Genomic DNA, 25,354 nt, shown 5'->3' with positions numbered 1-25,354 from the left:
TTGATTTTATGACCTCAAACTGATAACATTATGCGGCGACGCGGCGTATTGATATTATAATAACCGACATAATTTTACACATATATCTAAGCAAGGTGGATATATATCCACCTTGCATATAAGTATACATCCGGTCCGTACTTATAATTTTAGATAACAATAAACGATTGATAACATTAACCGTGATTACAATAAGCAGCGACCACTGTATATTGTCAATACACAATATTTTTATATTTAAAGCCGTCCACTGTGTCTATTCTCTATACTCGTGCAATGTACTTAAAACAACATAATAAAGGAAACACTTACACATTTAAATAGGTCATTTATTTTGATCTGCCCTTTCATAAACCTTAACGATTTTTTTAAAAAGTGTAATTCGAAAAAACTTATTAACAGGGAAATAATAGTATATCACAAGCGAATAATCAAAATTACTTTTCCGGATGTCAACGACCATATTATAGTTGTAGCGCACGAGTATAATAATTTAATTCTCTAGCCAGACGTTTCTATTTAATCCTCAGGACGCGTAGTCCTTTAATCGTATTTCTTCTGGACGCGGACAACCGTAGATACTTGCCATGCTATACAGATGTGACATCTCCCTCCCTTTATTTTTTTTCTTATTCCTTCGTTCAAACCGGTAATACAATTTCCGAGAGGTCGAACTGTGTTGATACACAGTTAAATATAAGTATTTATGAAGTATACATATTACAATATTATACATATGGATAACGGATTATAGATTGTATGTAAGACAACAGTTCTGTTTTTTTTATATAATAAATGTGTCAAAACGGTTTATTTCAATTCCAAAACTTCCAAAATGATGCCAATATGTATATGTAAAATAAGTACAAAATGCATTTAAACATCAAAATATCATACTATTATGATTGTATTATATTATATAAAAAAAAAAGAAAAAAAAGCACAAATAAATAAACAACATCAGTTAATAGTAGAAATATTAAATAATAAACGAATACTACCTAGCAAAAAAATATTACACGTATTTATAGGAATCGTAAAAATATATAAATATTATGTAAAGAATGTAGTTTTTCAGTCGAGGAATTTCTCATTGAGTCTTGTATTTTATCGAGTTGGCCATTGTTTAAATTAAACTTTAATACAGGTAATATATAGTTATTTAATATAAAAAAAAAATACGTAAAGAAATCGATTTTCCCGTTTAATTTATATTGTTTGGAAAAAACACCATTGAGCTCATACAATACAAAATATAAAGATTAGGAACTCAAAACAAGAGATCGGGTGTAGTTTCTTCACTCCAGGGCACATATGTGTCCATCACTGACATGTCTTCTTCATTTTTATCGACCACACGTTTTACGGGTTTCATATTACTCCTGCTCACACCGTACTCACCGAGAAACGCTTCTTCGTTCGTGCCCAATTTACTTGGAATGTAATTGCCAAATTTACCTGAAACATTATGGTCTAACGATTAGTAAAAACATTTCTTCAAGATAATAATAGTTTATAATAATAGAAGTTATCGATTCGATTCTGTTAATGAAATTACAAACTTTGTTAAAAAAAAAAAAAAAACAATAAATAAATAAATAAAGTGAAAACATACACTAATTTAAGTGTAAAAATCGATACATTTTAACTTATTAAGATTTGACTAATTTTTTTTTAAATATTTAATAATTTACTTAAAATATTATTAATTAAACGAGAGTATGCGTGTATCTATTAATATACATAATATATATATATATATATTACATATAAATATAAGTTTAAAAAAATATAACTAATGGGTTTTGATAAGTTTGTTTCACTGTCTATGAAATTAATACGCAGTGTCCTTATTGATATGCTAAATGCCTATAATTATTTTAGTACGATTAGGAATAAATAAGCGGACATCATGACGGATGAATTAAGCACGCATGAAAATGTGGTAAATAAATATATACGCATATTTATGTATAATTAGAATGGTTGAAAACTAAATACAAACGGGATATTTCAAGATGTAATTTCAATGTTGAACCTTGACCATCAGTGAAAGTATTCGCGACCTACTTTATGCAGACTATACCGATACGTAAATATTCAAACGAAATACATATAACACGTCTAATCGGTTTATACGGAACATAATAATATCATGTATGAACCATTGTGTTTGTTCCAGTCTGCTAGAACAAAATCTAATGGTATTCCAGACGATAAATTGTGTATATTACTTTTTGGCGACATGGTCGTAGAATCGTCGTTTTTTGTCGTTTCCTCTTCAATCAACATCGATGCTTCAGACGGATATTCGTGCGTCGTTTCGAGTACGTCGGAGAATTTTATGTGGAGGTCCTAGAAAATAAATGGTAATTGTTAATGTAACATAACAATAAAGACCGTCACGTACTTGATATCGCATTAAAAATTAAAACAGTAATTATTTGCAGATTCAATTGCGTATGACCTCAAACTAGGTTTACTTAGTTTCCAACAGTTAATACTTAATAGAACGCTGTGCCGTTATAAGTTGTTGTTACAGCACAATGACCCATAGTTTATGACCTTCGGATAGGTACTATATTCTCAAACAACGAAGAATTTGCTACCACTAAAATTTTTAATTTTCTATCGCGAATTTTAAACTGTTTGAAGATTGGTTATTTTTTTTTTTATCGGACTACATATTTTCACTAATGATTGACCTAAAACCGGTATGGCAACCTAAAATATATAAGTAGTATGCAATATACTATAGTACTTTAATACATCTTATAATCTCAATAATCTCATGCGAAAGTACAAAGAAAAAATAATTATATATTCAATTTCCCATTAAAATGTCACGGTTAATACTTCGGCAAACGAAGTGAATAACAATCTAATTTTAATAAAGTTAATAAAACAACAATATTCCGAATCATCGACCAATTACGAAATACCTTATTTAATTGTACATTTTCGAACACTTAAGACTTAATAACAATTCACATCAATAAATCATACACTAATAATCTTGTCTAGTCGATTTTTCTATAGTTACCTAGCTAATACTAAATTATTTATTGATTTGTTGTTTTTTGCAATAAAAGGTATAGAAGTAAATACCATTCATGTGGATATTTTCACAACATTAGCATTCATAGAATTTTTAAAGAATAGTATTTAGTCAATATCATTAACAACTATTTTAATAAATTAATGTAAATCCATAAAAAATGGTGTCAATTTTTTTTTACCACATTATTTTTAAAATATTATTTATTATAACTTGTTAGTTGTTGATAGAGAAAAATATAAACTATAATAATGCCCATGCAAAGACTAACCAAGACATTAAGTAAAATTTAACAAATTACAACATTAAAAACATTTATATTTAACAGACTATACTGAACTAATGACTACAATGAAAAACTCTTTGAAACAGGAAATATTGTATGGCATCGTGTTGCCCAGTGGCTAATACTTCAGCATTCAAGTGTCATTGTGCGAAAGAATGCGTACATATTGTATTTATAAAATAAATAATAATGCCCGAGGCTCTTTCTACAAAGAACCAGCTCATTGACCTATGATGAATGTCTTCGAGCTATAATAATAAAAAAAACTTGTTTAATCTACCCTTTATCCTTACTTATTGGCTATTCAGTTATTTTCAAACAGAAAAATCAGGTAAAGTTAGGGTTTAATTAGAACTAATATTTTGTTTGAAAATTATAGTCAAGACTTTATGATGCTTATAAGATTATTTCTTATTATATTAAATGTAATTGAATGATTTTAATTTTTTTTTGTTTTTTACTATATTAATATTATGAATAAAAATCAAAAATATTATAAAAAAAGTTCTTAGAAATATTGACCAATATAATCTTTAAACACTTATAATTATAATTGCATACTTATTAAATTTAATATTAAATATAAATAGGTATAACTAATCAATATTTATATATATTATATATATATTATTTATTCCTTTGAATATGAATAAAATACTTTTGATTATTGTTTAAGTACTATTTTTGAATAAATTGTAAACTAATAACAAAAAATTAATATTTAAACTTCAACCAATCATGGAGTATAACATTTTAATGATAAATCAAAAATATTTTAATCAATAGTTTAATTATATTAACGCAACTAAAAACTAACAAAAATTAGTTGGTATTTGATAATAGTATGTTTAATTAATTCATAGTTTCATATCCAAAACCATATAGATAACAAAAGTTGTTAAATTAATTAACAATATTGTTTAAATAGGGACTAAATAATGATAAGAATAATGAGTAAACTGTGAGATAACATTCAAATACATAAATAATGAAATTAATATAGTTCCTTAAAATAAATAGTAATGTACATATTATGGAAAATAAAATTGAGTAGATACTAAAACTTACTTTTCTTGGAGTTGATGTATTTTCTTTTCGAAGATTTGAACGGCCAATTATAATATTGTCACCAACAAAAATGACATAATTATCACTATTTATATTATCAATATCATCAGTACTTGATTCTTCACAATGTGCATCCAACATGATACAGCCATCTTTAACTCCCTAAATTAATATAAATTAATAATATAAAAATAATACAAAATTAATCAATCAAATTTATATATTACATAAGAATTGTCTCTTCTTTGTATTGGACCTTCACTATCAATATAATTTGGTACTCCTTTTCTGTTAACAAAATTGAAAACTACACTGTTTTCATGATTATCCCAACGTTTCTTATCCCACAAGCCACTTATTCGTTTTTCACCATTGGTATTATTAGTATTATTATTATTATTGTTGTTTATAAATTTGTTTTCTATTTCTTTATCAGACAATTGAGCATTTGTAGTTTCTTCAGGCTGCAAAATAGTTCTGGTTGTTGGTCTGATAACACATATCTGCTTGGTTTGTATTGATATTGGTTTATTATCAATAGCTGTTGCAGTAATGGCAGTTTTAATAGAAACCCTGTGTCTTTGTGATCCACCATCATCAGATGACATAGATGATTCATCTTGGCTAGAACTAACTTCATCATTAATCAATGATTTGGAACGATCAAAACCCAATGTCTCCTTCTTTTTTAATCTATAAACAGATTAACTAATTAAATATACTTAAAAGATTTTTAATAACAATTTTTATTATTCTTAAAAGTAATATTTTAACAATATATAAGTAGGTAATAAATTGAATTGTTTAATAATGAGTGCATAACTTATACCTAATCATTGACAAATTTAAACATGAGATAAAGCCAATAAAGGTGAACATAATATAAGTACCCAATTAATATTCAATAAAGATTTACTTTTCTTTCTTAAAATGTAAGAAAGTAGATGTTTAAAACATAAGAAATATAGGTACCTAATATTTAAACATTTTAAATGTAATTGTTCTAAACTGATTATTAGTTATTTTATTAGTTTATAATGAAATGCATATGTTATAGGTATTTATTAAGAGCATTTGGTTTGAAACTATTTAAATTTTGTCTAATATTATGTTTTATGATCTTCATGAACCTACCTATAGTATAGAGATATATGATAATATTTTATGAATAATATTAACATACCTAATACTTTTCAATTTTTATAAAAAATATATTATTCAATTATAAATTATATCAAATTTTATTTTTTTTTAAGGTAGAAGGTTTAACTCCATACTATTTAGATATCTGCATAAATAATAAATGTGTTATTTTACACATTTACCAGTATATAAATGTTTGTATACTTTATCAAAGGGGCTTTTATTTTACCATTTTAGTCCAGATTCAAGAGATATAAATAGTTTACTAGGTCCATAATTTTTCACCAATAAATTCTTATGACTGAATATCAAGATCTAAATGAATAGATATGATCACAATATCAGATGCATTATTTGTATTGAGTACATTAAGAGATTTATGGAATCCGGTGATAAGTGATTACTGATCAATTTAGTAAATTAAAACATATATATTTTCTCATTTAAAGTGAAAACAATTTTTGTATAATTTACTCTATAATTTATAAATTGTAATAGGTCTAATTTAAATATAATAGTTGTATTCTTGTATTAAAAAAAAAATCATGATAATTTTTTGAAATATAATATATTATAACCTTCAGTACATATTTAAAATACCCATATACTAAATAATTTTAAATTGGTAATAATTAATTTATAAGCAATTGAACTATAAATATAGGTAAATTACATTTTTAAACAACCATTATTTGTCAAATAAACACATCACAAATCAAAAGGCAATTATATATACATATATAAACATAAATACCTAACTAATATATGGTAAGTACCTAGCCTACATAATATATGGGAAAAAGAGATTAATGAACTAGCATATATTATCAAAATGATTACTATAACATTTTGTCTTATAAGTTATAACTGTAGATAACCTAAAAATGCTTAGTAGACAAATTATAATAATAATTATCAAATAGATAACTACTTCAATGTAACATTAAAGAAAAATAGATTGGTAAACATATACCTAATTAAATCATAAGGTAGAAAATTAGAGAGTAAATCCACTAAATCCTATTCAACTAAGTATAATGTCACTTAGGTGCCTAGTTAAAACTATATTTTAAGTAATTAGAAATATTTAATGAGTTCATAATTGTTAACGGAAGTAATATGATATTTAATTTGGTTTAATGTGTTATCTATTTAACATTGTATAAGTTTGAATGAGTGATTAAAGTGATCACCATACATATAACATCATTGAACAAATGAAACTGATGTTTATGAATGAATAAATGTTTAATTCATTTTTCATACTATCTAGAATATGTACCTCATACATTCTAATTCATAACCAATTGTCTAATAATTATCATCAAGAGATATTAATTTAGAATAGGTAGTTATAAATACAAAAAAGTATAAATACTTCAGTAGTCCAGTCAATTTAAAATGTAGGAAGTTACTTTTATTTGTCTTAACCACAACTTATTAAATGTGCATTACCTGTTTGGATATTTAATAGGTGGGGACATTTTCTTCAATGGTGCTTTGTTCATTCTAGCCGGACGTGATTTATCTGGACTCATCATTGGCTTAGGTAAAATTGCAGGCTTTATCTTGATGGGTTTCAGTTCGGTCTGCGTCTTAGTTTCAAATATTTTTTTATACGTCTTGACGACATCGGGTGGCGGCAAATCGCCATTTGTTGTTTTCGGCTGTTGTTCGTCCATGTAGCCATTAGCGTTGACTGAATGGGGATCTGACAGGGTCTCCATGGAACGGGCACGCTTCATGGTATCGCTCTTGGCAGTCGCTGCCATACTGACAACGTCCGGCTGCGAATAGTGTTTGGGTTTATCGAGGAGTCGCTTGTCGTCAACGATGTTGTCCATGCTGGTGGACCGGCGCAACGACGGCCTGGGTTTTTGTTCGCGCACCGTCATGCTCATGTACTTAGATTTGAGTTTGTTCACGATGCCCGGCCCGTACTTAAACTCCTCGCTGGAATCTGAATGGTAGTCCAGGCCATTGGTGATTTCGGTGATGATCTGTGGTTTGGTTTTGAATTTTGATCGACAGCGGTTGATCTGCGGGTTTTTCTTGAAATTGGTCATGATAGCGGTGGCCTCGCACTTGAACAGCCTCATGCTGGTGGGACACACGGCGGTGCCGACTACGACTGTCGTGGGCTGCTGCTGCTGCTGCTGATGCGGCGGCGGCGGCATCGGTATCTGGGCGGCGACGGCGGCGTTCGGCTGCTGGAGAAAGTGTTGAGCGGTGGGGGGGGACCAGGTCCATTGAACTGGTTTTACCTGCAGTTGTTCGTTATTGCTGCCGCCACCGCCACACTTTGATTGATTGTTCCTCGACCGCCTCCTGTTTATCAGCTCCAACTTCCATGGCGGTACGTTAGGGTCCACGCACGTATCCATGTCGTAGATTTTACGCGAAAAAAACTTCCGAAAACTTCGTTCATCGACGGCGGCCGACACGCGCACGCACCCGCCGATATTATCGATCCCGCCGAAGCGGACGGCTATGATTTATTGCTATAATACGTAATAATATTATATTACACCTACAACTACGGACTATCGATAGATCGACGGACGGAAATCCAATACGGGCCTATCTAAAGTATCTGTGTGCCTACCTTTCTGGTCTCTACCTAACTAAGTAACTACCGTTCGACACGTCCGGACACGCACGACCATAATAACAAATAACAATAACAATCGTTATCACAAAACGTCGGATTGCCCCGGGAGTGGGAAAAATTGTATCTTTAACGAGGAGACTACTGAAACTTGCTACGACCGCTTTTAGCGACGTTAATGGGTGATAACGCCTTTTCGTGCGGCGGCGCGTTTGTCGCCGTTGCTGTCGTCGTCGTCGTCTGTCCTAGTCGAAGCTGTAGTTGCTGCGGTCGCGCCGTCCGCGTTCATAATATTAATATTAATATCGTTGTCGTTATCGTCGTCACTCGTCGTTTTGCCGTACGGTTAACGTTGTCGCTACGGTAATAGACTAATAAAAATAAATCGACAGAACCGCGAACAAATCGAAAAACGGCCGACCGAAAATCGGTAAGGAGAAAAATAAAACCGTTTTCGGCGGTTAGCAGTTACGACCCGGAGTATCTAATAATAATATAAATTTACTAATATAGTATCTCGACGTCGTGATGTGAAAAGGGGAAAAAAACGGAAAACGCGAGTCAAAACGACTATAATATAATATTACAGTACGTTGTGTACGCGTGCGAACACTTCCAACGGCCGCGGGCGATATTTGCGATCTGAATCGCGTTCGAACGCGTTGCGCGCGCGCGCGTATATCGGCAACCACGCGCGGGTACGCCACCGCCCGCCGCCAGCCCACCCACCCATCGAGCGGTTACCCCCCTTTGGCGTCGGCGGTAGTCCGCCTACCGTGTGTACTTGCGCGCCGACTACAATAATAATAATAATAATAATATGCCGCTACCGCTCGTCGTTGACGCGTAACCGCGAGTACCGTTACGCAATTACATCACACACTTGCTATAGTACAGTAGTGAGGAGTACGATAGATACGATTATAATAATATTGTATGGATGATAATATTATTATTATTAAGTTGGTTATGGGTATTATTCATGAATAGCTCAGGTAGACTACTTACAACTATTCAGGTGGGTACATCGTACCGTAACGCGGTGTATCTGTTTAATATAATATTACATTATTACGATGTTTAAAACGCTCGATGTATTGTGCATATTTTGTAGGTGCCCATATAGTCATATAGCCATATATAACCACATAGGCGTGCTCACGTGGATACAGCGAATGGTGCTTGTTTAGCTGCACCCGACGATTTATTTTGGATTCGGTGGGCCGATGAATGTTTATTTAATAAGCTTACAATATAAACTTATGAATAATATTAATACATTATGTATATAAAAAACCATTAGATGTTTATAATCCATTTATATGTAAAAAGGTGAATTGTCCAGGTATGGGCAATCGTCTCTCCCGGACCCCTCGATCGGCTTGATCATGTGAATTCATGTCATATTAATAAATAATATTTATGTAGGTAATAGTAAAGCACCATTAATTTACTTATAAAATTATAAGAATGATAAACGAGAGTACAAAAATGATACAGTTATTAAGTTGTTGCGACCCACGGGTTTTCAGATTCAAAGAATTATATAAAAATAGAATATTATGGGCAGTTATTAAATTGTTGTAATAATTTAAAATTTAAAGTTCAAAATGTTCGTATTGTATAATGTAGGTATTCGGATAAAATATTTGAAGTAGTTAGGTCGTTGTTTTAGATACACATAAATGTAATAAAGAGTTGCCTTATTTCATTATCATTACTCTCTCCTGGACATAAATATTTTAAAATTTGAATAAAAAAGTATAAAAACAACATGGATACAATAATCAAAATTTTCAGTACGGATAAAATGAAAATTTTAGAAGAGTTACGTCTATTTGCTTCGTGTCATTCTCAAAGCTAAATAATAAATATTTTTAATTTAATTTCTCAATAAAATTCAAAACAATTAGATGAAATCGTCAATAATGATTATGAAATAGGTTGCGTATTTACCATATGTATATATTTTAATGTTTATATATCTTAAACTACTTAAACTGTTGATTATATTAATATTTACCATTTTTTACGTTATTCCTCAAATTCGTTAAAGCGTGATATGAAAAGTTGTAAAAAAAATAGATATTGTATTACTTACGCCTCTCTTTTTATGCGACTATAATTTTCATTATTTTTCGTACAGACATACAGTTGTAGTCGGTAATTTAAATAGAGTGTACGAAGTCGCATTAACCTTATCCTGTAGTCTGTACTCAAATATATAGTGAAAGAAATTTCTCAAAGTTAAAAATAATCAAAAACCGTTCGAGAGCATCAATGTGTCAACAATTATTATTCACTAATGCTTAATAAATAATAAGTATTGAACCCACAGTTTTACAAAACTTTAATTAAACCTAACATGGTACTATGGTAGTATGATATCAATGTTAGCACTTATCATAGTCCATAGATAACATTGAAAAAACGTCTTTTTGAGACTAAGCAAATTATTAATTTTGTAATTTCATATTTAAATTAATTTGGTTTGTATTTAGATAGACTGTCCTTTTTTATATAATTGTATAAAACATTTAAATGTAAATAAAAGTCGAATTGGTAAACTATATTGTCTAAAATCTAACCTAACCTATGTCTTACACAATCGTGTAGCGTGGATTTAAAATTTCATGAACAGTTTTCTTCATATAATTTAAATTTACAATTCATATTTTTAATGTCGAAGGCGAAACTACTCATTTAAATATTTATGCAGGGACAAGTCATCGATACAAAGACTAATATAGAGGTCAGGATTTGTAAGGAGTCAATATAGACAATATACCTATGTAATTATTTATTTATTTATTTTTTTTACAGGAAAAAAGTTATAACTTGATTTTAAGTTTTACGATAACATTATTATAATAAATGATAATCCTTCGATTCGTATAAACATTTTAAAAAAAATGTAATAGGTACTTTATCATATGTACCTACTACCTATACTAAATTTGTGTGACTTAAAGTATTTTTGCATATACCTATTAGTTACTATAAAATTATAAAAACAGATTCAGATGTAATATTGTAATGTTGAAAGGGTTGATACGACTATATTATGCAAATAAAACGAAAACGCGACTGAATAAGGTGATGTATGTAGAATGTTTATTGTGTTGAGGTTAGTGCAATTACCTAGTTATATACCACTTACTTACAAATAAATACATAATATTATATTTGTTCTGCTAGGAGTAGGAGTCGGACAATCGACGTAATAACTAATAATTCTCATGATGACTACACGATACACGAGGTGCATATTCTGTGATATTATTGAGCAGACCAAAGCTAGCTTAAACTACAACTACACAGTAACCTATTTTAGGAAAATTTTTATTTTGAGACACTCCGACTCCGGTACTGAAATTAATTAATTTAATACCAAAGCTAAACAATTATTGTGTACTACTGTCCAGCGAACAATTCAATAACTCTTGTTTAGAGTGTTTACAGGCGAATAATAGGTATTTGGTTTTAAAATAATCATATTAAATACAATAATAGGTGTTTTTCATGTATTCGTTTTAACTTTTTAAGTTAAAATAAAACAAAAATTTATAAATATTGGTTCCAGCACTAAATAATATAACATGAAATGCGCAATGCGCTTCGTACAAAATAATATAATAAATCGTTGGAATATTATTTAGTCTTTTTTTTTAAAAAATAATCTACGATTTTATATTATCTCCACTACGCGTGCGAACAATAATAATATTAATATTCATTCGAATCGTTCGACACGTCAATAAAATAAATCCAAAACGTCGACGATGCTATTTGTTCGAGTTTTCTATCTCCCCCCCCCCTCAATCACTCCACAGTCCACAATCATGTTGCCTCTACCAGACTATATTATGGTCTACACCAGCTATATAGATGTTTACCAAACAATAGCTGATTTGCCGGTATGTGCATTGTGAAAATGTAAAGCAGCGGCACGGCAGTATTGTACGATGACGCGTATCCGACGGTGACGGAGCTCGTCACATATCGCATCGCCACGCACGTCTCTCGGAACGACATAAATACATAATATTTAGTAATAATAATAATAATAATAATAATAATATATAATACCATATTTTTTTCGGTGTTCCATTTGCATGTTTTTCACGGAATGCTCGTGTAGCGTGTAGGCATGGGTTTTCGAGCATTCTGCTGCAACCGCATGAATATTAACACAATACAACGTTATAATAATATAACTTAACAATTGCTGTTTTATATTAAGATTAAAGGTACCCGTGAGTACCTATAAATATAACTATTTTTTGATAATATGATCGCAAATAATTGTTTAATTTTTTAATCAAGATGATTTTTGTCCTGTCATTAGATGCTGGTTATTAATATTTTCAATCGAAGTTGAAACAACCATAATAATATGTACTAATAATATAAACCTGCGGGCTGCGAGTACCAATTTCGTAGTATTAATAATTGTAACAATAAAAATACCTGTATATAGTAAACATTACTCGTGTATTCTTATTTTATAACTAAACAATATTTAGTAACCTACCTAATTACCAAATTAGTTCTAATTTTTTTATAAAAAAAATGTTTCTTGGGAACGTTAATGTTTTTGTGCCATAATCATTAAACATTTATACCGAATTATATAATCGTGTAACACTTTAACCCTTTTCCTCGCAACCGCTAATTAACGGAACGTTGATAACTATTACTACGATAACAAATCTTTAATAATTGTTTTCTGATCAAAAACAAATGTTATATTGCGTCTTTCTTATTGTCCTTGTTATCACTCATCTTAATATGTTCATATACGTAATACGTACTTGTTCGTATTATTTTATTAACTCGTTCAAATTCAATCTTTTTTTTGTTCTATTCAATGTGACAATGTATTATTATTATTTAATTATTTTTAATGCTACCTACTACCTAGTTAACATTGTTAACAACCTCGTTATCAACACTACAACAGTATATAATATAATACAGTGATTTTTCTTCGATATTGCAGTTATTCAAAATTTGATTTTGGGAATTCTTAAGGACTATTATCCTTAACATAAAAATTTTAATAACTGAAAAACTATTATGCGTTTGATTTTAAATTAAGTACATCAACATTTAAAAAAAAATTATCCACCAAATATCTTACATTAAACAGGGCTCTCGTTTTAAAAACAGAATTTTACATCGACATAACCACTCATATAGCCCATATAGGACAACTTCAATAAATTCATTATTCAATGAAAAAATGGAAATGAGCATGCTTGATGAATCACTCTGTATAATACATGATGATAAAAATATACATAAAACGCAAAAGCATTATAATAATTTTAATGTTTTTTTTTTTTTGTCAACACGAATAAATTCCTTACGTCCAAGCGTCTAGCATCTGTATAGACGTATAGTCACTGCACGACGGGAGTGATGAAACGCATAGCATATTCTTTTTATTTATTTACTTTTGACGTTATAAACTACAAAGTGTGTTTGTGTGCGTGTTTGTTATTAGAAAAACGTGTAAGTACCCGGTACTTATATAGTTTCCAACAACCAGTCTGTTCCAGACTTTCAGTCACGATGAAAGTATGAGATGGAGTGGCTCTTAGATCCGCAGTGACTTGCTAGTAAACAAAACTCGTATTTAGTCATTAATGCACACTTTAGGCACATAAAATGGGCTCGAATTAATATATCTCATTCTAAACACCTACTTCGCATTTTTTGTAGGTTTATACACACGAATACTTACCTACATGACACACACACACGCACGCGTGTCAGATATAATATATAATATATACCTACTTTACATGTGAGTAGTATGTGACTATGTATATAATTATTATATTGTGTCTATACTCGTCTATATATACGTAATATATGTATATATTATAAACACATAATATGCATTTATAACACAAGTACACAACAAATAAACGTGACACATGAATGTCCATCTAGTTATATTATATTCTACATTAAAATGTATTCCTTTTAAATCATGTACATCATGTTAATTAAGTTTAACAGGTGGCTTCGAACGCTGGTGTAGGGCACTTGATTCGTTTACCTCTCACCTCGGTACAAGATAGTATGTATTATGTAATGTTTGTATGTGTAGCGACTATAGTGATGTTAAATATGAAATCAATAATAAATAACTCATTAAGTTATAAATTGTATAACTCATAAATAATAATAAATTATCTTGGAGAGAAATGATGGATAATATGTGTAACATATAATTATTATGATTAAGTAGGTAATGAGTAATTTTGGATACACATACAATTATCATCGGGCATCGACATGAATGTTTAAATGTTAGTATGTGTATAGCACATATGAATCCAGTATCACAATATAATATACACATACAATTATAATAGATGAACTTTATGAGTTAAATTTTTTGGACTTTTAATATTACTGAATCATAATATAATATGCTGGTGCAGGACTTAAATATCGCGTGCTGCCTGACGCCTGTATAATTTAATGCCCATTTAAAAACATAAAACAAACTAAAATTCTTAAAAATTAATTACATTTTTAGTAAATAACGTATCTAATTCTAATTAGTAAGAAGTAAGAAGTTACAATTTATAAAAAAAAGTTATAATAATTAGGAAATTAGGTATGCCAGTTTGTATATCAGCTAGTGCAGTGGCGTAATTGTGGAGGGAGGCAAGGGGGGGCACTTACCCCTCCCCTGAAAACTTTTTGAGGGATAAAGGTATATATTTTAACAGAGGGGAGAGGTGACAGGGTTTTGATAATAATAAATATACTATAATATATTGTCCCCCTAGATTTTTTTCCAGTTACGCCACTGAGCTAGTGTACACTTTATAGGTAAATTATAATAAATAATAATATAATTTAAAAGTTTATTCTATAAAATATTGTATTATATTAACAACTACAAACAATTTTAAAATATGTTTAATTTTATGATGAAAATAGTTTTTAGTTAAAATTTTGTACATAACGAATTGCATGTGAATTTAAATGCAATTAACTATGTACATAATTTAGAATGGATATTTTAGTTTGTAAATCTGTGTGTGCCGGTGGCTGGTGTAAATTAAACAGAAATTGAAAATAAAATGTAAAACATAATATTGTGACCTCTAACAAAGATTTTTATTGTAATGAAACTATTTTAGATCAGCCATTATAATATTATACTGTTAAAATGTTAACTGTAGATTGTAATTTATATTTTATATTTATCTGATTCGTTATAACCGGTTTTCGATAACTGAAGTGTTCTATACTTCTGTAATCATAAGGTATGTTAATTTTAATTATTATTATTATTTATCATTTTATCAGTATTCAATAAGTATTTAATTCATTCATTAAATATAATTAAACCAAGTTGAAAAATAACAACGTCAAAACATTTATAATAATTTGGTATTTTGAAACCAATAATAAAACCTTTGTAATTGTGTCAATGAAAATATTATGAAAACCCGAAAATTTACCAGAAGTTAAAATGTACCTAATAAATTATATTCAATGATGTAACTATGTATTATATAATAAAATGTAATACAAATGTCGAAATAACTTCATAAGCAGCAGTGGTAATTTTATTTGTTAACAATAGTCAACTGCCGGTAACAACATAACTTTAAGAAGTTTAATAAGTAACAATCTATAAAGAAAATTGGGATAATAATTTTGTTAGGATGTAAATCTTTATAGTGTAGCTTGTTGCAGACGTTGGTTAAGTATTATACAATAGGTATTTCTAGCCTATAGGCGTGTACCTATATATTATGTATAATATATTATAATAATATAAGCATTGTACTCGGTACATACAATTAATTATATTATGTAACCAGATTGATACCTATCGCTGATTGTTGATATTATGATGAGGATAATAATATTATTTTATAATTTACAAGGGGCATTGATTGTATGACGTTATTTTATTTTAATAGAGCAACGCGAATTACGATAAAATAAAATATTTCGTTTAACTTCAAAGTTAAGCACTATAGCGGTAATTACTAATTTATAATTGCACAGCTACGTTAGTACATAATTCAGGTTGTATTGTCATAACTGTGCCAAAATATATGCCAGCTGGTAATCCATTGTTTCAAAAATTATAAACGTTTATGAAAATATATTTTTTTTACATAATTTTTTTCTAAAAAATATATATTTTACTTCATTATATTAAAAAATAATTTAGACAAGTAGTTTATGAGTTAAATATTTAAAATTTAGATAAGTGGTCAGTGGAGCGGTATAGAGGTACGAGGTTCCGTATAAAATGTTATAGTAACGACTTGAAATTGTGCAAAAGAAATATTTTCAAAAACGTTAGTGTTTCCTCGTTATCTGAAATAAAGAGTGTCTTACGTTAAATTGACTACGTCATTATAATATAATATTATTATGTAATAATAATAGAGATGAATCATGAGAAGTTTTATATTCATACTGAAACAGTCACTTTTAATTTAAAAAGCGTAAAACCTAAATTTATTAGTTTCAGTACCACAACCAGGATTTTATTTTTTCTGCAGTATTTTTATTAGATAATGAACCTATGTTAAAACTTTATTTACAATTTATATAAAAGTAAAAAGGTATAATAAATATCAGTGGATTTTAAATTATTTTTGGCTTGATGGGTATCATCCACAGATCCTAGCACAACAGCACGTCTGCACCTCTTATCAACATGTGATATATATTTGAATTATGCATTAGAAATTGAGTGTCACGTGGCCAGTTTTGTTTGAGTCTGATTGTTGGGAATGTAATAACTAATAATATAAGAAATGCGAGGGATTAGAGGATTTTTGAATGCTATAACATATTAACATAAAAATCTAATTTTTTTTCTTTTTTTGGAAAATGTATCGATATTCAAGATTCAACAACAATATTGATATTTCTGTATGAATATATCATAAAGTCTACATTATTAAGTTATGATACAAGTATACAACTATGCAGTTTCTCAATTATATTTTACAACTTTAAATATTAAAATAATAAAAAAAATTATAGTTGTTAAGTATAATATAGTGACTATAATATTATAATAATCAATAAAACATTAAAAATATAATAAAGTTTATTATATAAATAACCTACAAATATAATATTTTATTTATTGGTTAATGTTTTTAAAAATTGACTTAAATATTATTACTTATATCTGTACACACTTAACACTAGGTATATATACTTATTATTATAGTTATATAACCTACAACATTTTTATCCATTGTTTAATATTTCAATTATGATGGTATTCTATAATGTATTTTTTATATTTTATAATTGTTGTTATTACTTATTACTATTTTAAATAAATCATTCAATATTTATGTATTAATGTATTAATATTGATATAATGATATGTCATTGGGATGAATTCATAATTGTGATCATAATTTATAATGACTGATTTCTAATTAAATAATTTATTTATATAATACATAATATAATAGTTATAATTAAATATTAATCTTTATTTACTGTAAAAAATGATAAATGTATAAAATATATAGGTCTATCTCATAATATAATATATTTTTACGCGCAGCCGCGCGGGTAATTATTATAGCTACATACCGAAATAAAAATGTTTATATAATATAAAGGCCATACATCCAAATTAAACATGAATATTGAATATTTATTCATAATTGTGGATATTATCATAAAGTAGATATCTACTTAAGATTATAATACTATTGTTATTTATTTTTCTTATTTTAATTAAATTGAATCAACAATATATAGGCGTCACTCAAGAATGGAAAAATATAGCTATAAACTAATTAAAATATATATTAATATGTATTATTTTATTTTCACTATAAGTTATAATTAAATTAATAAATTAGAAAGTGAAAAAAATGTATGTAAAAACTAAAAATATGCTAAAGATTTGAGGTATATACTATATAATTATTAATTATTATACATGGAACCATAAGTCTATAAAAGAATGTGTATAGTGATCTAACATTATAACAGTAGGTACCATACAGTAAAGTTCTGACGTGGTATGTCAGTGTTCAAATATAAAAAAAATAAACTATGTACTCAGTTACTACTCGAAACATAAAAAAAATAATATACAGTAGTCGAGTTGATATTTTCTAAGCAGTGATAGTCCCATAATTAAAGTAGCGAGCAGTGAACATAGATGAGTATAATATAGGAACATAGGCTATATGGAAAATAAGGAACTAAAACCAGATTTGGCTATTGATAGTTTGATACACTGCTTCATTGTGCAAATTTTTAAACAAAATAAAATAAATATTGAAAGCACTTTTACTGAAAAGTGAAAATATTGTTTACAAAATTTTCGGTTACCTTAGTCTAAACGTGCGTTTTCAATACTGAAGCGATTAAAAATGTATCTACAGTCAACATGCAGTGTCAGAAGAATAACTTTCGTCAACATTAACGAAAAGTCCAAAAATTACTACCTACCTAATTGAATCATATTAATTAGATCATTTTTCGTAATGAATGCAGCTATATGATTGGTTCATATAATACAATTATAATATTGTAGTTATATAGAAAAAATATATTAATACAATTTAATGTGTTGTATAATATGTAATTTAAAACAATGTATATTATATTGAATCTATTAAGTATAAAATGATATAAATGATATAATACACTAACATAATAATTTATAAATTTGTAAACAGCAACTACTGTATCAGAAATCAAAACAATAGGTTATGCACAAGTTCCTCCGTCATAATCACTCTTCATTTATTCTTAAACAACAATATTATTAAAATTCATTAAAGAAATATTTTAAATTAGTATACCTATGTAGACAATTTATTGTGATATCATATTACATATTATTATATTTAAAGCTATAATAGAACTATTATTTATATATTTTTAGTTCTATAATTGTAAGTATTATGTATAGGTAAAAATAAAAAAATATGTTGCTACATTATAAGTAAAAATTATCAGTTAATGGTCCAGATGCTAAGACTTATCTAGAAAAAAAAATTGTTATAGAATTTAATTTTCATTTATTATAGGTACTTAGAATACTTAGATTCCTCCATCATTAAACAAATTCTCAGTATGCCATATCAGTATGGTATAATAGCAACAATATTGTTAATAAATTATAATTTGTCATAGTATCTATTTCCAATGTCCTTATATAAAACGACAAATGGTTATTACTTATTAGTATCAACTGTAAGATTATATTGACTGTTTTATTTGACCTATATTGTCATATTAGTCATAATAATAATCATAACAATAATGACATTTTCTGTAATATTTTTAAGTTAATTTAGCTAATTAGATGAAAAACAATATATTATTGTTGCATATATCTCTATTGACTATAAATAATTATTATACAAGTATTTATAATCAGTGACAATACGAATTTTTATTATTTATTAGTCATAACCTAATAATAAATAATTGATAATGTTTTATTCTAATATAATGTTAATTTGTAATATTTGTATTACTCAATATTTGTTTTAGAATTTTTATCAACTTGTTTACAAGCTTAAAAGTTTTTTTAATTTGAATACATTGTAATAATGAAAACATAATATGTATAATATTATACCGATGAATTGCCTACGAATTACACTTAAACTAAAGTTTGACATATTTTGAAACCGAGAAATAAATAGTTTTATAGATTATAAATTTATAACGGTTCTAAAATATTTCACGTATTAATAAATACTATTATTTAATATAAAACTGGGATAAAAAATTCTAAATGTAAAACATATTTTCTTATTCTTAACTATGTATATAATGTAGTAAGTAGCTAGTTAAAAGAGTAAACCGGATATTAATTCTTCTTAAGCTGTTTGTTAATCATGTTTTTCTAAAATGTCGTAGAATTAAATTCTTTATGATAATATAACTACCTATTAACTAATATTGAAATATAAAAAAAGAAATTCCGGATATGCTATAACAAACAAACCAAAACGTTTGTTAAGCTACTATTATAGTGAAACAAAACCACAATAATATAATATCTCAGGACGTAATTATCAAAACAATGAAGTGTATACAACGAAAAGAGATTTTAAAAATAATACAATATATTAGCATGTAATACGCATTAATTACGTTAATTTAATATATTTTAATTAGTGCAGAATAAATTAAAAGTAGGTAAGTTGTAAAAAATGTTATGTAAAACTCTTGAACTATAATAATACAGTTAATAAACGTCAAGTCAAAAATAATATTTTATTAGCTATAGCTTACAAAAACTATGGTAGTAGATAATCTTATGGCGCGTTTAGCATCACGAAAGATCACGACCTCGGCTACTTAGAGCCAATGGTGTCAAATTGTTTTTGGTAGTTTGATGGTTATGGTGATAGCTGATAGGTAGGTGTTCTGTATTAATTAAATACGAATGTATTATAGACGACGCGATAGTCTGTTTGGCTTTGTATTATGTTTGCATGTCTTTTTAAGTTTTATCGTTATAGTATAACGTAATGACTTTTTAGTTTTTTGTTACACAGGCAGTAACACTGGGAACCTCATAATTTAGGATGAGTTATCTATATGTATGTACAAATATGCATTATGCATTAAAACATTATAGCAATTGCTCTCAATATTTTTGAGTTGATAATTTTTAATCTGATTTGATAGTAAAAATAATTTAAGGATATTTTTTGCGATTATCATTTATCAAATATGATAAGTGCCTATTCGTGTAATTTGTCTTAATTATTATTTATTATAACTTATAAAACGATTATACTATAGAAATTGAATCGATCATCTATTGTATATAATGATACTTGAATACCAGTACTAGTATATGGTATTATGTTAGGGCCATTATATAGGTATACGCTTATATTTGATCTCATGGTCCATTGGAAATAAATCGACTTGGTTGATCGATTTTTCTTCAGCGAGTCAACGGTATTCTCTCAATACGTTAATCTGCATGTGAAGATATACGTTATTGATTTTTTTTTGGTCAATCATTGTTTTTTTTTTTTATTTCACAAGGCAATACTAAAATGCAATAAAACGTTATGTAATAATATATATAATATGTTTAGTAAAATATTGTCAGTAAATATTGAAATCTTCCGAAGGTATAAAGATATAAAATATAAATTTTTTGTTGAGTACCTACTTGTATATCAATTTTTGACTAAATCTTCAACATTTTTGGCGAACCACAGACAGATAATATTATATTAATTTTAATTCGACGAGTTAAATAATTATCCTATTATTTACACAATATTGAATAATTGATACATTAAATAATTTTTTATACAACATATATTATTGAGATCAAAAAATCCAATTTCATTTTCGATAAGTAGAAAAAATTTTTTAGATTAAACGTTTTACCAAAATTAAGTAATAAATAATCTTGAAACATTTATTACATTCATTGGATAAGCGAATGTGGTATATTATATTATGAAGGCGAATTTCAAAATGGCTTGTTAAGTAAACATTCTGATTAAATGTCTATATGACTATTGACTATATACCATATAGTATAATATATACTATAAGTATTAATAAATTATCAGTCATCAGTCATCACTCATCACCCTCGAACAGTTTCACCTGGTATGAAACGGATTAATGTGAGATATGTAATATTATCAAATATATAAGATACGCGTTATTCATCTTTTTTGTATCAAATCTTGTGTTCTATTTGAATCAATGTAATTTGATTGATAATAATTGCGAGTTGCGATACCTTTAGGCATTCTCGTATGATTTTTTTTTGAGATTAAATTTGGAGTACAATCAAATTGTTTAGCGCCACCAATCGGACGTTGTTGAAGTTATTCTCTATTTTTTTTCTGATAAAACTATAGAATAATTTTGTGTCAAACCACAACCTAAGACACATTGTCTTTTATATTTATAAGATAGATATTATGTATTTTATTTATTTAATGTTTAGTCTTATTTATGGTGTTTGAAATAAGTCTAAATTTAGTTATTGCTGTTAAAGTATTAAATGAGTTACGAAAAAAATTAAGTAATTGGTATTTTACAAAATGTGTAGGTAAGTGCACATATTTTGTAGTGCATTAGTGCACGAAAGTCGAAAATAATGATTATTATAAATAAATATAAAATTACAATCCAATCTTCTTAACGCATGTTAAGATTACACATTTTTATGTTCTTTGCAATTCAATTATTTATATTAATTGCTATAGTAATGTATAATTTTATTGCTTAGCATTGACTTTTTTTTTTAATCAAGTGTTGTAACCTTTAATACCTATCCACCTCACAGACCACAGTATAATAGGTAATTAATAATATTATTTGTATTTTACATGATGTAGCTATTTCTTCTAGTTTATTATTACAAATATTTTTTACAATAAACATAAACGATTTGAAATAAATACTATTGTTATTAATATTCCACCTCATGACTCATGTAGTTTTAGACTGGCGAGACAATTAAGTTTCATTTAAATAATTAAATACATTTTAAATTTTAATGATATAGGTAGTATCAACTCTTAGATTCTTAGAACTTTTATATAATAAAATATAAAAAAATAACACATTGTGTATCAAGTGTTTCAACACAAATATATATTTTGTATTGAAATAAGTAAAGTGCTGTTTATAATATTGGAGTATTGGTAGTAACTTGAGCAGTCCTGAACTTTTTCCTTCATATTGTATCTTGTGTATACCTATTTATCAAAATATCATTCAACAACGAGCGCGGATGCTCGGGTTTAATATTCATATTATGTTTAATTATTGGTTATCAATAATTACTATAAGTAGAATATTATCGTACATTGATGAAACGTGTAACGTTAATATACATTAATAATCATTGTAATAGTAAAACCGTATTAAACCGATTCATACTTTCGCGGAAAATATTAAATTGAAACTAACTGAAATTATTATTAATAAATAGGTAGGTATTTATATACAAAACGTCAAGACATATGAGTAAACAGTAGTCAGAAACTTATAATATAAATAAACAAACAAAATAGTGCAATAATACCTATACGGTAATATTTTACAATATGTTATTATAATTTATTGTACCTAGTTTGTATGTAAGTTTGTTTTACATGGACATCGACCGTTATTATACACGGTGAACCTATTTTATTCAAAGATGAAAATTATACAGGTGTTATAAAATAATGATAATACTACTATACTACTACTACTACTAATAATAAATAATAAATAATAATGATCTTATACATAGGTATTAGGTACAATATAATGTTGTCTGTAGTGTACAACACGCATCATCACTTATAATTTATATCGTTTCGGTTGTTGTTCTGTGAGAAATTGTCTTCTCCGGGTATTGGATTAAAACAGAAAAAAGTGGTTTGGTTCTCGTAGTAGGTACTCGATAGGTAGTATGTACCTACCTAATGGGTTAATTATTAGGCAGTGGTACGTTGTGAGATACGAAAAAATTAATAGTAATAGTTTTTACTTTTAATGTTAAACGTAGTATAGTAGTTAACATGCGATTATAATAATACCTTTGCCGTGTTTTATTTTTAAATCTACAATTATCGCGTGTACAGAATTATTCCACGTAGCAATTATTTAAAATACACATAAGTAATGCAGTATTATAGGTAGCCGGGTAATATATTACGAAGGTACAAAATTAAAATTATAGATTACAAATTACAAATCTTCCTAGGGCAGTAGGGCTGTTCCAGCCCCTATACACGACGTTTGCCGTCGGGTTTCGTCCTCCTCTCATCTGAACTATATATTTATTTAGATTTAAAAAAACACTTAAATTATTTGTATTGTCAATCAATTACACGATCAAAAATGACTAAAAACAAACAAACAGTACACTTTTGATAAAATTGTTTGAAAACATAATATAAGGTTCCTCATAAGTTGTTCAACCACTAATTAAAAATATCAAACATTTATAGTCACAATATATGTTTTAAAGTTTAAACGATTTAGAATTCCGAAAATGTTCAAAGTATTTCGCAGTTGTAAATTTATAATATAAGCAATTTGTATAGATAGGACTTGAAAATTTAATACTATAAGTTCCTCATAAGTACTAAGTAGTTAATACTGAAATCGAATAACCTAATAAATGCATAACAATAATTTTTTTATAAGTATTTTAAATTAAAATTTGGAAGAAATTATATATTTAAACTATAAATAATCATATTCATTATTTCACTATAGTTAAAAAATATTATTCATTGGGACATGCGCTTTTACGTATATTATTATATTTATACACACAATGATATTTTCAAATACGATGTTGTCAGAAAAAATATATTTATGTGTATTACTAAAGTACTAACGGTAAATTACTTTACCTAACAACAATATCAAATAACATTTTATGACATAAATTTAGTGATATAGACTAATAATATATCGTTTCCGCTAAAAATAGTTTTTAATATAGGTACAATGATTTATCACTGAATTTAAATCTAACACATCCATCACAGACATTCATATTTCATAGTGACCCAGTCGATATCTACTGTACAGCAAAACGGGACTCACTAGCCCAACTTTTTTTCCACAATCTATCATTACTTTTTGGGGTAGTAAAAATGTTTCAATTTTCAAATTTGGAGGTGGTTTTTGGAATTTTTGATTTTTTTTAAAATTTCTGTCTATAAACGTCATCGAAAAACCACTGGGTCAAAATTCTTGAAAATTTACTTAAGTTCCAACACAAATTTATTGTTTTTATATCTATATAAAAATATTGAAAATATATACAGGTACATATTATTTTACATATGTAGTTGAAATTCACATTTATACTAAATAATAAAAATTTACAAACTATAAGTATTTTGTAAAAAACCGTTTTTAAAATCTTCAGTTTTTATAACTTATGTTTGTAAAATGATTGAAATATTCCTTATAAATAGTTCATACTTGAACTAAAAAATAAAATTATATAAAAATAATTATTGATACAATATTTTATCTTCTATAGCGATAACTGATATTTGCTTATGAACAATAATTAGTATCTTGTATCGCGACACTTTTTAACCTAAGTATTAAGTATTTTAAAAAAATGGTTTAAACAAGTGATACTCGATAGAACAAAAAGATACTTAGGACTGAATTTTAATTTTTAATT

The 25,354-nt window shown here is 27.4% G+C and overlaps 1 protein-coding gene across 1 annotated transcript; it reads right to left on the bottom strand.

Annotated features, from left to right (window-relative positions):
• Positions 1-1,191: 1,191 nt before the first annotated feature.
• On the bottom strand, positions 1,192-8,813 carry LOC132929818 (uncharacterized). Its single transcript, XM_060995408.1, has 5 exons — positions 7,011-8,813; positions 4,640-5,105; positions 4,413-4,574; positions 2,235-2,355; positions 1,192-1,458 (listed from the first exon to the last, which is right to left on the bottom strand). Exons 1-5 carry the CDS (start codon positions 7,937-7,939, stop codon positions 1,271-1,273), a joined length of 1,866 nt encoding a protein of 621 aa, XP_060851391.1. The 5' UTR covers positions 7,940-8,813; the 3' UTR covers positions 1,192-1,270.
• Positions 8,814-25,354: the final 16,541 nt, after the last annotated feature.

This window comes from Rhopalosiphum padi, chromosome 1, assembly GCF_020882245.1.
Source record: "Rhopalosiphum padi isolate XX-2018 chromosome 1, ASM2088224v1, whole genome shotgun sequence".
Taxonomy (NCBI): Eukaryota; Metazoa; Arthropoda; class Insecta; order Hemiptera; family Aphididae; genus Rhopalosiphum; species Rhopalosiphum padi.
The sequence above is the reverse complement of the archived record's forward strand: the minus strand, read 5'-3'. Positions and strand labels throughout refer to the sequence as shown.